Source organism: Parasteatoda tepidariorum, chromosome 4 (genome assembly GCF_982258835.1).
Source record: "Parasteatoda tepidariorum strain Cologne lab strain chromosome 4, Ptep-v5.0, whole genome shotgun sequence".
Classification (NCBI taxonomy): domain Eukaryota; kingdom Metazoa; phylum Arthropoda; class Arachnida; order Araneae; family Theridiidae; genus Parasteatoda; species Parasteatoda tepidariorum.
The window spans coordinates 75,652,899-75,669,250 of NC_141758.1; the positions used below are offsets into that span (position 1 = coordinate 75,652,899).

The 16,352-nt window shown below is 30.1% G+C and overlaps 1 protein-coding gene across 15 annotated transcripts in view; it reads right to left on the reverse strand.

Moving 5' to 3' along the window:
* The window catches only part of LOC107436498 (sulfotransferase 1C2A), a 148,198-nt gene that overhangs the window by 1,456 nt on the left and 130,390 nt on the right, over window positions 1-16,352 (reverse strand). For 12 of the 15 annotated variants that reach the window (XM_043050693.3, XM_071182446.2, XM_087161378.1 and 9 more), the window contains 2 exons: window positions 10,174-10,566; window positions 1,179-1,430 (listed from right to left, as the gene is read on the reverse strand). In XM_043050693.3, the coding sequence (XP_042906627.2) occupies window positions 1,179-1,430; window positions 10,174-10,563 (642 nt within the window). In that variant the 5' untranslated portion in view covers window positions 10,564-10,566. Of the gene's footprint in view, window positions 1-1,178; window positions 1,431-10,173; window positions 10,567-13,721; window positions 13,866-15,335; window positions 15,604-16,352 lie in introns of those variants that run through there. The other 3 variants (XM_043050696.3, XM_043050694.3, XM_043050691.3) reach the window with 3 other exon arrangements.

Consider the following 16,352-nt stretch of genomic DNA (forward strand, 5'->3'; position numbering starts at 1 on the left):
TCTCTATTGAAGGCGGTTGGTGTGGAAAATATAATTATTCTCTATTGAAATAGAGAATAATTATATTGGATTGCATCCTCCTCTATTGAAGGAGCTTGGTGATGGAAACATCAGATCCTGTTTGAAAGCAAGAGGAAAGAGAGGATATGTTAAACGATTACTGTAAACACTTTAGAATTTTATCCAGTGTACTACTACTTACTAGTTTTGATTTTTGTTTAAGCCTGGCTTACCTCAATAGTGATATATTTAATTTTGACAACAATTCAGGTTGCATAAATATTGATTTAAGAACAATGGGCAAATTTTAGTAATAGTTTAAAAGGTACTGAATAGAATCGAAACATATACACTTACCACATTGAAATGAAATTCACACTATCTTACAATAATTATATTCAAATTTTAATGACTAATTATTATTTATAAGGAGATTAATAGATATCTTATAAATGAAAAAAATATTTTTATTGTAACTCTTGTTATTTTTCACGGGTTTGTTATTTAGGCCATTGTCTTAAACTAATGTATTTAGTATCCACCGAGCTAGAAAATCTATAATTTGACAACACAAAAACCTTATCGAGATAGTTAAGAAATAAAGGGATTTGATAACTTTTAAAATTTTCGCAGATTTCTTACTCAATGTAAAGTAATAGTTATATACTTAGTAAATTTGGAGACTTAATTTACTTTGCATCTCTCTTTTTTTTTTTCTTTCTTCCCCCAACCAATATGAGTAATCCTGAAAAATTCGTCTTGCATAGATAAGAAAATCAAGGCATTTTTCTACTGACATTTAGAAGATTATATAACCTTTTTGAGAATGCTGATTGTATAATCAGTTGTATACCTTATCAGAAGAAATCTGTTTGAAAATGTAAGACCTACTATATTGCTCCCATTATAATTGGGCAAAGGCCTTGTATTTAACATATTTTGAAAGACACTGCCAAGTAGAGTTGATATCTAATAACCAGTTTATTTATAAACATTAAATGTGCTTCACTTAGCTTCTTTTTTTTTTGATGTTTTTCTCCTCCGTCCATATTTCTCTTACAGTTGTGTTGCTCAAGTGTGGTGTGAAATTGTTAATTACTGGAGAATTTATAAAGAAATGATTTATAAGTGCCCTAGAATTAGTTATACTTTAAAGTAAACATACGGGTTTTGTATACCTTGTACTTTGGGTCCATAAACTCTGCAATCTTTAAGATACATGTTCTTGCATCTTCTTTCAGCTGTTCATAAGTCAAAAATAAAACATTTGGGTCGTTTCTGTGTTCATACCAGGAGAGCAGTGTATCAAAATAGTCGCCACAATCGACTTCACCTTTCATGAAAAGCTCAAAGAAGTCATCAAAATTTCCGTCTTCAAATTTATACACAGGATTGCCTTTTGTGTGATGATAGAAAGAAACTAGACAATCCTAGAAAATTTTAACACCCAGGTTACTTAATTATCAATTATTTTACTTAAATAAAAGAAAAATGACACACCACTTTATTCCATGAAAAAATTAGTTTTATAGGGAATATCTAATTTTATTTAAAATAGAAAAATGATAAATGTAGTCTTGACCGAAAAAAGAAAACAGACCACCCTGAATAACTTCTATTCTAGTGATCGAATCTTCACGTTCTAGGACTCAGTTTTAATGGTTCAAGGGGGTGACCTTAAACATGCTAATTAATAAACGCAGACGATATTTTAAGTTTCAAGATTAGGCACAAAAACGTACTTTTTCTGAATAAACATACTTTTTTTCGACGCATTCGCATTTCTGACACTCGCACTCAGGCAAATATGCTCCCAATAGTTTGGTCAGGAGAGCGGTCCAAAGTTTGAGTTAATTTTATTTTTTGCCGTATATCGCCACATCTCGAGAATTTTTTAAACTCATTGAAAACTTTTTGTGCACAATTATAAAATTCCTTTATCCAAAGCTAATCCATGTAAAAAAATTTATTTTAGTAATATTTGTTATTATTTATTTAATAATATTAAAAAAAAGTTTAATTAAAAGGCACGCAAATTTCCATAATTTTAGAGAATGTAATTTTTAACTGACAAAATTTGATCATATTTAGCAAAATTTGGCATAATAGCTCCTGAGATATTGAATTTAAAAAATACCTTTTCTAATTTTTTTGCACATTTGTCTGCACTGATTATTTTGCATATTTGAGGTAGCATCCTTGGAACCATAAATATTGAGTTCTAGAATGTAAAAATCCGATCATTAGATCAAAAATTACTCATGGTTTTCCGTTTATTTTTCGCACATTACAGTGCGCAAAGTGAAAAATGGTACGCTTGCATATCTTTTGTTTTTATGATCGGATTTCTACGCACTAAGGTACAGCATTAATGGTTCGAGAAGTTGTTAATTAATTTATGCAGAAAATATTTTAGACACAAAAATGTACTTTCAAATGCATTAGAAACAATAATATTTATCAACGTATATAAAGATCAAGAAGGAAGAATTGTTTATATTCATGAGATGATTCTGAGGACAAGCGACGTAAGTGCGCCTGTTTTTCCATAGCACGACTCATCTTTACTGTGTAATAACTCTGGAGGAGAACCGATTTTTCGAGTTATTATTAGTAATACTCAAAAAAGTTTGTCGTCCTCAAAATGCAATTGATGGCGTGATGGCGATTCAATTGTCATTTTTGTGAAAAACGGACGTTAAATCGCGTTTCTCCCTTTGTCTTCATATATTCGTTTAATATACATTCTTGGTCCTCAAAATATGGAGGGTAGCCGCAATATGTAAATTATGGTAGCAATAGAGGTGAGAGGTCTGAAATTTGGTATAGTTAATTTAAATCCTATTTTTGCTTATTTCATCATATCTATGAAACTATTAAAGCTAATCACAGAAATTTTGCCATCTGTCATAAAAATATTTGATCCAAAGATAGCTCCATGCCAAAAATAATTTTTTACGATTAATTTTTATTTAATTTAGAAGGTCGAAGAAATTTTGAATTGTAAAATATGGAAATTTTTTATACATTTTAAGTTGTGTATTTTTGAAGTTACAAATTTTACCAAGTTTGTCGAATATAGTTTCTGAGTAATAAAATTTTCGAATGCTTGAAATTTTCATTTTTATGAACTATATGACCACTTACTTCTGTTGAAATGTTGCATTTAAGCATCTTAAATTACATCGTTTAAAATCATGTAAAATGTCATGCTTTTTAATTTAGAATATTTTCGGCAAATATTAAATTAAGTAATGACAAACAATAAAAAAAATCTTAAAAATTATTTTTTACATAAAAAAAATAAAAGAGTTTTGATAAAAGGGTTTTTCTTAACTGTGCAAAAGTTTTGTATTGAATGCGTTTAAATTGTTTTAGAACTAGAACGAAATACATAAAAAATGAGATTAAAATTAGAGAGCTACACTTCCATCACTCTTGACAAAACTACTGGGAATATATATTCCAGACTGTGGGTGTCGTCTGCATTAATTAATTAGCATATTTTAGGCTAGACCCGCAAACGATTATAATTATATGTAAGTACGCGAGAATTTGATCATTAGAACAACAAAAGTTATTAAGGTGTTCTGTTATCTATTATGGGCACCAAACGACCAGACATAAAAATGAAGTTTTAAAGGTCTAATTAAATATCTTCCACTATTTCTTGAATCTGCTTTTCAACTGAATTAGCAGGGTGAGGGATGCAAATATTATTGATTCTTACTTGTGAAATCTCATTTTGGGCGCTAGTTATCTGTAATGCAAGTCAAGAATTTCATAGCAGTTTTCATTTTATTTTATACTCACTATATTTCAGTGAACAAAGATGATGAAAAAAAAATTTTTTTTTTAAATTGAAATTTTGAATTTATTGTAAAAAATCGTTCAAAAAAATATTTAAAAATTCCAAGTTCCTGATCAAAACACACATTTAAAGAAACAAAATACCCGAAAGTTTTGTTTTCAATTAAATGAACATGGAGTCAAACGGTTTAAGTGCTCAGGGGCGTATGTTCCTGACGGCGACGAAGACACTAATCCCATCTAGAGGCATATTGCGAATTGAAAATGAAATGAAAAATCATTTTCAAATAAAGAAATATTTCTTTCAATATCGTTTTATATTTTATGATGCCAATAAATTCCTTTTCTTCTTAAAAAACAGTTGGGTACTTGCAATTCAGAAGAAGAATATGTGGTTAGGTACAACCGTAGCCAATTAAGTCAGATATAATCAGGCCCCTCTTCCCCACTGGGCACTATGGGCGCGTGCCCAGGGCCCCGCGATCGAATGGGGCCCCCTAGTTCCTGCCAGATTACCAAATGATAACCGATACATTATTACCGAAAAACATTAATTTTGAAAAATCTGATGATAATGACTTACTACAATACCTACGCTTATTATATTAGCTTTAGTTTGCCGCATGCGGATAGCTATACCTTGTACAACATAGCTTGAACTTTTTGACAGATGGGTCAGTGATGGGAAACAGAAAATATCTATTGGTGTAAAAAATGTGTTGGCTAAATATGTGTCTGTATGTATGTTTTAAACTATTCAAAATAAATAAATTCATTCGTCAATCAATTTTATTGCACTGGACATAAAAACATTGGGTAGGTAAGAAACCATTGTTTTCAGTTTTTCTATTTAAATTTTACCTCGAAGCAATAAAAACCACTTAAGACTTTCGGAAAATGCTTGAGTCCTTAACAGGTACTTTTATGTTGTGTGTCTATTCTTATGATTATTATCAATTTTTAATATTATTAAAATAAGAAGATATTGTTCGTCGTTGCAAAGTTATATCGATTTCAGATTTGACATCTGTCAAAAAGAAAGATCAAACTAATAAATAAACAGGGTATAATACTCCACTCTCTCTCAAAAATGAGTTTTTCCGATATTAGTATGTTTAGGTTAATTTAAATACCTATATGTAAGTATAAGAATACAATTAAAAAAAAATTATTAAATTAAAAAAAGAATTATTTGATGCGGTGTGGTTTATGTCTTAAAGAAACCTATTCGAACGTCATTCGTAATACCAAAGACAAAAAAGGGGAATTCCCGATTCCCGATCGTCGTTTGACTTGACGAACGGGAATTCCCTTCAAGTATTTGTCTGCGATGTTGTGGCGTTTGTTTTGTTTGTAGTTGTTAGTTTGTTACTGACTGTGCTCGAGCTCTGATAAAAAAAATAGTATTGTTTGATTAAATCGTCGTTTTGTCTGTTTTGTGTTAGCGAATATTTTCGTTATAAAATTAATTAAATAGTGAATTATAATATAAAATGTCGAAACGGTCATATCCTAGTGGATCTGAAAAAAGGAAAAAAGCTCTACATCAGAAAGAAGTAATTGAAAAGTTACCAAAATTAACATCATATTTTACTACTACTACTGGAGAAACTTCTGTAAGTAGCAATCAACTCATAAATGTTCCACATGATGACTCAGCTCAATTACAAATTGCGGGAATTTCTAAACCTTCATGTTCCAATTTTGAAAAAGAGATTGAATCAGAAAGCGACTATTCCTACGACGAAAGTGCAACGACTTCAGTGACTTCACTAAAACCGACAACTCCAACTGTGTCAATTGAACAGCAGTTTTCCAACACAGAAGAATTAATATCGCACGATCCCGCCGATTATTTTCACGAAAAGTTTGTTGAAATAAATCGCGAAATTTTAATTCGTAAGGGACCAGTATATTTTCAAAATAAAGATTCTGACTTTTCCGAGGCATCCAGAACATACAAAGATGGTAATAAATTAGTAACGAGATATTTCAACAAAGCATTATTTATTCGCAAATTAAAGAACAATGAAAGCGCCGAAAGAAAATGGTTGCTGTATTCGCCTTCCAAATGCTCTGTATTTTGTTTTTCATGCTGCTTATTTAACCCAACTGATGTTAATCTTTGCTCTCGGAACGGATGTAATGATTGGAAGCATATTAATCACATAATTTTAACACATGAAAATAGCCCAGCGCATAAGCAATCTATGATGACTTATCTGGCACGAAGTAAAGCGGTTGGTAGAGTAGATATAGACTTATTATCTCAACATCAAAAGGAAGTGGATTACTGGAGAAACGTACTTAAACGGATTGTAGCTGTTGTAAAATTTTTGGCATCGAGAGGGCTTCCATTTCGCGGCGACAATGAAATCCTAGGATCTCCAAACAATGGAAATTATTTGGGTTGTGTGGAATTATTGAGTGAATTTGATCCATTTCTTGCAGATCACTTAAAAAAAATTTGGGAATCCTGGAAAGGGTAACATTTCTTATTTATCAGCAAATATCTGTAATGAGTTTATTGAAGTAATGGGAAAACAGGTTCTAAAAAAAATTATAAATGAAGTTAAATCAGCAAAATATTTTTCCATAAGCGTTGACAGTACGCCCGATCTGTCTCATATTGACCAGCTAACTTTCATCATTCGATACGTAAAAGACTGTGTTCCTGTTGAAAGGTTTTTGAAATTTATACCTATTAAAGAACATAAATCTAAGTATTTAGCGGAGACCATCTTAAATTTTTTAGAGATACATGATATTCCCATAAAAGATTGCAGAGGACAAAGCTACGACAATGCTTCAAATATGTCGGGAAAGTATAGTGGTCTACAAACAAGAATCAAGGAAAAATGTGAATTTGCCACCTTTATACCATGTGCAGGACATTCACTAAACTTGGTAGGTGTCCATGCTGCTGGGTGTGTACCGGAGGCATCACAGTTTTTTGAAATAGTTCAGAAAGTGTACAACTTTTTTTCGGGCTCTACCCACAGATGGAATATGTTAACAGAACATTTAGGTTCAAAAAAAGTTGTTAAGAGTCTTTCACAAACCAGATGGTCAGCCCGAGCTGATGCAGTAAGTGCTTTGCATGGGGGTTATAAAAGAATATTAGAAGCTTTAATCACCATCGTAAACGATACTGAACAGGCACGAGAAACAAGAGACGAAGCCCTTAGTCTGTCTAGAAAAATGGGAAATCTAGAATTTATTATACTGACGGAAATCTGGAGCACTATATTGGAAAGAATAGACAAAACAAGTAATTATCTTCAGAAAGAAACAATAACACTGGACGTTGCAACCAATTTGTTGACTTCACTTTATGATTTTATTACTAACCTCAGGGATAAATTTGATAACTTCGAATCATCTGCCAAAGAAAATAACCCAGAATCTGACTACAAGGATCTATCTCAAAGAACAAGACGTAGAAGCTCACGGCAGAGTTTTTTTGATGGCTCTGCGCCATCAGTCCAATTGAATGGAAAAGAGCGATTCAACGTAGAAACCTTTCTCCCAATAATCGATACCTTGAGTGTTCATCTAAAACAGCGACAAAGTTCATATGAGATCGTCAGTCAACGTTTTAGTTTATTTTTTCACTTAAAAACTCTGAATTCCGAAGAGATACGACAAGGATGCAAAGAATTTTCTCAAATCTATCACGAAGATGTAAATGAAAAAGAGTTAGAAATAGAATGTCAACATTTAAAAGAATACTTAATAAATGTTCAGAGTGAAAATGAAGCATCTAACAGTGTACAGGAAGTATATAATCTATTAAAGCAAAACAAAATTGAAGACACATTTCCTAACGTAGAAATTGCATTGAGAATATTTTTAAGCATGATGGTAACTAACTGCAGCGGAGAACGCTCCTTCTCCAAATTGAAACGAATAAAAAATGAATTAAGAAGTACAATGCTTCAAGAGAGATTAAATAGTTTGTCGCTGATGTCCATAGAATGTGATATTCTCAATACCATAGATTTTGAAGAAGTGATTAACAATTTTGCTCATCTTAAATCTAGAAGGGTACCTTTGCAATCAACATAGAATTAATCTAAGGATTTTAAGTTAAGCGAGTTACTTTTGTAGATTATTTTTTATATTTCCTATTTTTTTATAGCTAGTAACTAAATAAAAATAAATTTAGAACCTTGTTTGTCTTTCTTTATCTATTGTAACTAAATAGTGTTTTCTCAAGGTCATAGGGGCCCCATAATCCTAATGTGCCCAGGGCCTCAAATAGTTTAAAGACGGCCCTGGATATAATAGATATAACTGGTCACGATTTACCCACGTGATGCCGCTTGTATGGATCCAATTGGGTATACTATAGGCTACGTCACAGGTTGTGTTATTCCTACTAAATTTAACCCATGAACAGCATTTTCTGCGAGCCTACCTTCAAGCCACAAATAAACAAACGAAGTGTTTGATCGTTTAAATAGCTGCTCGCCAGATTTTATTGCATTATAAAGAAAAGTAATTGATATTCGATTTTTGATTAATAATTGATTTATGTGGATAGTGGCATTTATGTGGATAATGGCATAGAATTTAGCATTGCGTCATGGTAAATGTTATTCCTACTAAGTGGAAGTAGTTGTGTTTTTTTTATATTATACCCAATTACAGACAAATATATTTAGAAGCAAACGATAATTCTAAAATTATAAAAATGCGAACGATATTTTATTTTTATAAACAACTCAACTTAGATTTCCTGGTTCTGTGCAAATTCTCTCTTGATAGTAATAATAGTTAATCACTAGTTTTGAGTGGTGTTTTGAAACAACATTAAGCTTATTGATAAGCTGTATATAAAGAATTAACAAGCAAGAAATGAATGAAGATAAAGACTAAAACGTTGTCTTTGAAATCATGCTATTTTTGAAAACAAACAATTTATCGTGAACTGAAGAAGTAATAGTATAACCAAAAAATTAATTAGAATTCTGAAGGATAGATTGTTTCGAATAACCAAAATAAAAATATGCAATTGGCAATCGTTCCCTCAATATCAATGGTGCTTAAGACTTAATTTGGATAAGCAGGTAATTTAAGTTTTCTATTTCATTGTTTTATTTTAAGCTGCTCCCTAATCTGATTAAAATATTTATTATTTTTTAAAAGCTTTGGTTGTCAAACACGCATTTTATCTTAACCTCACACATTTTGTCTTGACTTATATTTTATGATATTGTTAAGAAGTAAAAACAGTTATCAGTTAAATGTTTTTAATATAAAATAAAAGATGAGTAACATTGTTAAAACATATGTCATCTCGGAGCTACCCAAAAGGTTTTCCGCGGAGTCCTAGGTCTCGATAAAAGAGTTACAGGGGTTCTGAGATCTAAGATTTATTTTAATCAGTTATTTTTTTTGAAACCTGCAATTATATTCATGCCTAATCAATTTTCCTAAAATCTGATTAATTTATATATAATCAGTAAAATTTCTATCCAATTGATATTTAATATGTCTATTGTTTTTAAGAAATTATTGAAATAAAATGCCAATGGAAAAAAAATTCGAAATTTAAAATCTACATAATTATTATAATAAGAATAAATTGAATAAATTATAAAAAGAATGAGCATTTATAAAAAGTAGCGTTTTTAAAAGTTAGTTTTAAAGGAGTTTCCCATCGAACATTTCTATTCAAAATTTTCTCTTTTCGTCGAATTTAATTATTTCGTTTAACGATATATTTAATATGTCTATTATTTTTAAAAAATTATTGAAATAAAATGCCAATGAAAAAAATATTCTAAATTTAAAATCTGCATAATTATTATAATAAGAATACATTGAATAAATTATGAAAAGAATGATCATTAATAAAAAGTTGCGTTTTTAAAAGTTAGTTTTAAAAGAGTTTCCCGTCGAACATTTCGATTCAGAATTTTCTCTTTTCGCCGAACTTTTCGGGTCAAATTTTACCGATTCTTAACATTTATAACAGTTCTTTTTCGTTTTCTTTTTAACAAAACTATATTTCTGCCTCATTTTCAGCTTTTGCACTAAACAAAATTTAATACAAGGCGAGACAAGATGCAATTTTAGTCTTATACCGATTCAACTGTCTGACATAAAATCGAATTTTTAAAAAAAATATTTATAAGACGATGAAAAACTTTCATTCTTCATATTAAATATATTTAGAATTATTAGTTGTCTTTCTTTGGTTAATATGTGCGCAATTGCTAATGGACTTTTATGAAGTTGGTGTTCCACTGCAGGAAGGGTGTTCCAGATACGAAAAAAATGGGAACCAGTGCTTCAATGTATTTAAAAAATGATCTAAATATACCTTTAAGTATACCTAAATAGATCTAAGTATACCTTTGGATTTCTTGCTATATATATGTATTTTGCATTAGAAGAATAAGGCGTCATATGAAAAGGTAGATGCATTTTAATAGCTCCTGGCCGCTTCATTGTTTTTGCAGCTTCTGCCCCTGTCATTTCCAAGAAAGGAGTATCCAGTAAGAATTCTAGTATAGTTTGAAATGGTTTTCCTTCACGTAAAATGCTCCCAATTATGTGTTGAATCCAAGTTGTTCCACATTTTGGGTAGGTCACTATGAACAGATCATCTGGACGAGGCTTGTAAGCTAGGGCTGACCTAAAAGCTTCTTCTGAAAATCCTCCAGGAATACGGAAACCATCAACATCTCTATAAAAAGGCGTTTTTGGTTTCGTCTTTTCACTTTCTTTACCAGGGGTCGCCATTATCTAAAATAGAAGGGAAAAAAGGATAAAATAATTTGAGGTGGCATTTCTTTTGGTGTGAAAGATGATACAATGACAAGTTCATTAAGCCATTCCGATGGATGAAGTTAAGTAAGACGGGATTTGATGCGCAAGATTAGTCTTTGAATAATGCGTCATAGACTACCTGATTGCTCTAGTTACGTGATAATTAAAAAAAAAAAACTCGGTACATCAAGTATGCTTCACACAATTCGGTTTATAAAAAATGAGCCACAATATTTACAAATGCCGTTACACGATATTTACAAAACCGTTCTACAATATTTACGAAACCGAGCCACAATATTTACAAAATCGTTCTACAATATTTACGAAAAAGAGCCACAATATTTACAAAACCGTTCTGCAATATTTTCGAAGCCGTGCCACAATACTTACAAAACCGTTCTACAATATTTACGAAACCGAGCCACAATATTTACAAAACCGTTCTACAATATTTACGAAACCGAGCCACAACACTTACCGTTAATATGCACATTATCTAGCTAATCAGCTAGTTTACTTGGGCAATCCATTTAAAGGACGGAATCGAGAGTTTTTCGCATTTTACTTAGGTTTAATACCACAGATAATAAACATTTGCAGCCCTTTAATTAAGGTTAAGTATAGATTCATATAGTATAAAGATTATAAGCATAATTACGAGAACACATGTAAAAAGAAACTTGCTATTTAGATCAGTTTCACAGTTTCTCTGCTCAACCAGTTTCTCAGTGTTATAATGTTGAAAACGGAATGAGAAACCTCATCGAAAAATATAATTTAGACTTGAGCAAATGAGTCTAAATGCTACCACTAGGCATTAATGTATATGTTACCGGCAAAGTTTGAAATTCGCCTTTTTATAGAATCCTAAAACTAGCTGGCAATGTATGAAACGGGTTTATATTTCACACATTTCCTAGGCATTCTATAGAATGCCAAATGAGAAACCGGAAAAAGTATAAAATGCATCTTCAATTCGTCAAGATATCATTTAAAAATGTCAAATTCAAAATGTCATTCAAGCCTGCCATGTTGCAACAAGTAGGTTAATTTCTTATTTGTTATATGAAAATTTTGTTCCCCTTAATAAGAAAAAGGTAGAAATTATGTTTTGTACAACTTTCATTTTTCTTTACGATCTTGGATAATTTTTTTTAATGGCACTCTCATTATTTTTTCAGAATAACATTTTTATTTTTGAGAAATGCACATAGCTTACATAATAACCTCATGAGGACGTTTTTTTCATACTTGCCTAAATAGCATTGGTCATTCTATAGAATGTCTAGGTATTATATATAATGCCTAGGGAAAGTATGTAATACTTCTATTTCTTACCTTGCCTAAAAACATACGGCATTATATACAATGTCTACGTATTCTATAGAAGGCCGGCGTTTCATACTTTGCGGGTAGCATATACATTTCCTAGGGTAGTTCATTAGAAGTGCGGAATCAAGAGTTTTCCGCAGTTTACCTAGATTATGTGTGCCTTAACGGTTTCCGTATCATTAAATTTTATAAGTTTGTTTTTCTCTTTCTTTCAGTTAACTTGTTGATTGTTTGATTGCATTTATTCTTTTGATTCTTTAGATATTGATGCATTGTATAGTTTTAAAGTGATTAATGATTGGTTCTATCAAATAATGTGTTGATTGTTTGATTGTTGCAACTTGAATTTTTACAAAACGAAAAATAAATAAATAACATTATGTTTATTTATGCACACAGAAACGTTCCAGCTAGATCTTATTTTCACTTTAACGAATGCCAAGTAGATAAATGTGCAGATTATCTGGATAGTTTGTACATTTCTCAGGTAGTTTGAAAAATGAAACGTTTTTTTGGCACTTTAATATGCACATTAGCTAAATCATCTTCAGATTAACTGTTTAAAAATAAAAAGTATTTACTGTAAAGTGAGTACTCAAAATAAAAAGTATTTAAGTGTTTTACTAGGCTTTAAATACTGCATTTTCAGTAATTTAAATATTACTTGAAAATTTGTAATCAGAAAGTTTTATTCAAAAACAGCAGATTTTTTTTCAAATCTCTAAAGCCACCAAAAGTTATTAAGTTATAATTTTCCACGCATCGAATCTGTACGAGAAATTAACTATCATAAATGAAGAACAGAGTAGATGAAGGTTCTTCAGTCTCTAGCCAAATTATTAGACGCACTATAAGATTCCATATAAAGTGATAATTATCAGGTGATACTATACAGCTTTATTGTTTTTACGTGACTGAAACTGGTTTGCACTTGCTTACGTTCGTGTATCAATTGATTAAATTAGACGATATATAATATAAATTTGATGATTGATTAAATTAGACGATATATTATTTATATATATAGAATATTTATTATATCAAGCATTATATTAGTACATCATAATAATTTGACCGAATTATTAGACGCACTGTAGTTTTTTTTATAATTAAATGTTTTGCACGAGTTTGTATGCAATACTTTTTTATTTAAACATACATGCAATGGGTTTTTATTCGTGGGATTTTTCGTGTATTTACTATTCGTATTTATTTTTAACGTATTGCATTACAAATTTTCAAATTTACTAATTGTTCCGATTAGTAAAACTTATAACTCTTTAACATTCATTTAAACTTTTCACGTCATGGCAATCTCACTTTTGGCATTTCAGCTTATTGCCGAAATACAGGTTTTGTAATTCTACTTTTCCACCGTTTTGGTTTCTAAACGCACCCTAAACCTTGTTCGATGAAGAAAAAAAAAAAGAAAAAGTTCAAAAATTGTCTTATGTTTTTTCATTGAAAGAATAATAGTTTTGGTGGCAAAACAAATCATTATTGTTTAATAAAATAACATATCTCCCCGAGATATTTAATTATTTTAAAAACATAAAGCTTTAAAACTTCTAATAAGCTTTTCAAATAGTCTAATGAAATATATATTTTCAAATTGAATTGCGCAATTAGTATCTAAAAACATGAAATTTAATAGAGAAACAAAATTTAACGTCATTAATCTGCTGTCTTTAAAAGAGTGCATTAAGAGTGCATTTAAAAGAGTGCATTTGTGAGTACATTATTCATCGTCGCATTTAGGAACAATATAAGCAATAAAAATGAATTACTTAACTTACTTACACTATTACTTCAAATATCCTTCACTTACACTACTATTTCAAATTTCCTTGCACAGTTAAATTCATAACCGCATAATGTTTCCTCCATAGAATGTAACGTAGTTAAATATCTCATCATGCAGTTTAATATTAACATAATTTCTTAAATTTCATCCTATTAAAGGGTTTTGATAAAAAAGATAAAGTTTCTTTTTCGCTTATGTATTCTTCATAATAGTTTCGATTCATGATAAGGAAAGATTGTATCGAGTATCCTTTTTATATATTTCGTTGTTTCCCGTACTTTTTTGCTGATCGTTCATTCTGAGAAATCGTTCCATGATCTTAACAAGATAATAAAAAATTTATTAATTAAGTTTTAATTTCAGAAGGTTGTGTTAAAGTATGCCGAATGTGATAATTTAAAAAGCAGTAATAAAATCACATTTTTAACTTCGTTGCTAATCATTTTGCTTTCAGATCAAAATAAATATTTTCTCAAAAAGCACGCTTCTTACCTACGTATCCTCTCTGTTCTGCTCCTCTTCTTAAAAATTACAATTGATTGTATAATTTAAAAAAAATAGTACAAATTTTAAATTATTGAGCTTTTTGTGGGAAACATACTTAGTATTGATTCTTTTCACTATATTTTTACACCAAAATATCATATGATCAAATATCAAGAATACAATATATAGTATATATATCTTATTTATAGTATATAAACCTTATTTTTAGGTTAATTAATCCTCCTTTATTACACATTTTTTTACAGTGAGTTGTCTTTGAGAAGTATTAATCTTAGGTAATAAAGTTATTTTTAGAGCAACTCATGAGCATTTTGTACTTTTAAAATGTAAGAATATTTTAAGTGATAAGGATGAAAGTTTGAAAAATAAATGGTTTTAAATAAGTTGCATGCCATGTAAAAGATAAAGCCGCATTACCTTTTAAATAACAGTAAATCTATTTTATATGTATGGAAAATATCTATTTATTAAGAAAAGCAAAGTGAATTTTATGTTTAAAACTTATAAAAAAAAGTCGAAGTCGAGGCTCTGAAGACATTAAAATGTGATTTGTGATGAAAAAAATTCTTCTGGATGTTATTGTTCGCGAATAAATAACGTGTCTTCAATTAAATTTAGATTTCACAACGAGCATTCCCCCCTCCCTCAACCGATTTAATCAGAAATCAATTTGATACTCTCATAGGAGTAAAATAAGATGAAAGATAAAAGCAGGAGATACTCTCGCTTCTAAAAGAATGCAGTTGAAAAAGTCATTTCGACGTCAAAATGTACAGAAAAATGCACTCAAAAGCTTAATGAAATAGTATAGCACTCTAGAAATATGAAACGTTCGAAGCTTTCACCAAATAAAAAAGGTTTTGGGAATATTTTACTGCTGTATTGGCTGCAAAGATGCAGACAATATTTAAAACATATCAATTTAAAGAAAAAAATGAAACACATACTATGCTTTCTATATTTGAGAAATCTGACATGAAAACGTAATTTTGATAAATAACTATGAATTTTTTTAAACAAATTTTTATTTTTGATTATTAAAATCTGAGGGGTATCATTCTTTGAAATTAATATATATATATATATATATAAGCCTTACCCTGACCCGCCCCCGCCGGGGGCATCCAGAGGTACTGATAGCCCACTGATCAGTGAACAATTGTTCAAATACAAAAACATGGTGCAAATCGTGAAAAATTTAGCAGGTCTGTGCAAATGAAAAATAAGTATTACATACTTTAAAATCAAGAATGATAACAGATGCAAATAAGTTCCTTAACAAAACGGATTTTCAATAAAATAAAGAGCTGATGAAAAGATGTTCTGTTACGAAAGGAAATTAAAAAAATGTGATAATAGATGCAAAGAAGTCGCTTAACAAACGGATTTCCAATGAAACAAGGAACAATTGAAACGACGTTACGTAACAGAAGGAAATGCAAAATTTGGCTGAAATAACAATACTTAAGTTAAGAAGAAGATCATGTCCTTGTGTTGTTTTGTTTGCTTTCGTACCGGCAGCATAAAAGAAAAGTGTTAGTTTCAATTTTTTTATTCATTTTTAAGTTTGTTAGCATATTTTTCAAAGTACGTTTTCCTTTTTTCGGCTCGTAAGTCTTTGAAAAGGAACTGATATATACTAATATTTAAACAGAAGTTTCATATTTTTATGATTTTATTTATTCATTTATGCATAGTTTATAATCTACATAATTTTTTTAGTGTTTTTATTGCCAAACTAAAAACTCGATTTTGATCATTAGGATAGTGCATACTCGATTTAAATTAGCCGCAAAATATGATAAAAAAAGTAAGTTTTTTTTTCTTCCATTTATTAATAATTCACCAATAAAAGGGCTCACTTCACCCATAAAATGGGAGGGATTTTGTGTTATACGTGGCTTTTGGAGTTAAATGGCGATAGTTAGGCCTAGTTCTTTAAAAATTTTTTGCTCGTCTCAGGAGTAGTATTGGATTGTAAAACAGCTGTTAACTCTAAGATTATAAATCCGTGCTGATCTTCCAAAAGTATATAATTTGATCGAGTTTCTTTTGCTATTTACACTTGAGTAATTTCAGTATTATAATCGATTGGGCAAGTTGATATCTAGATTCC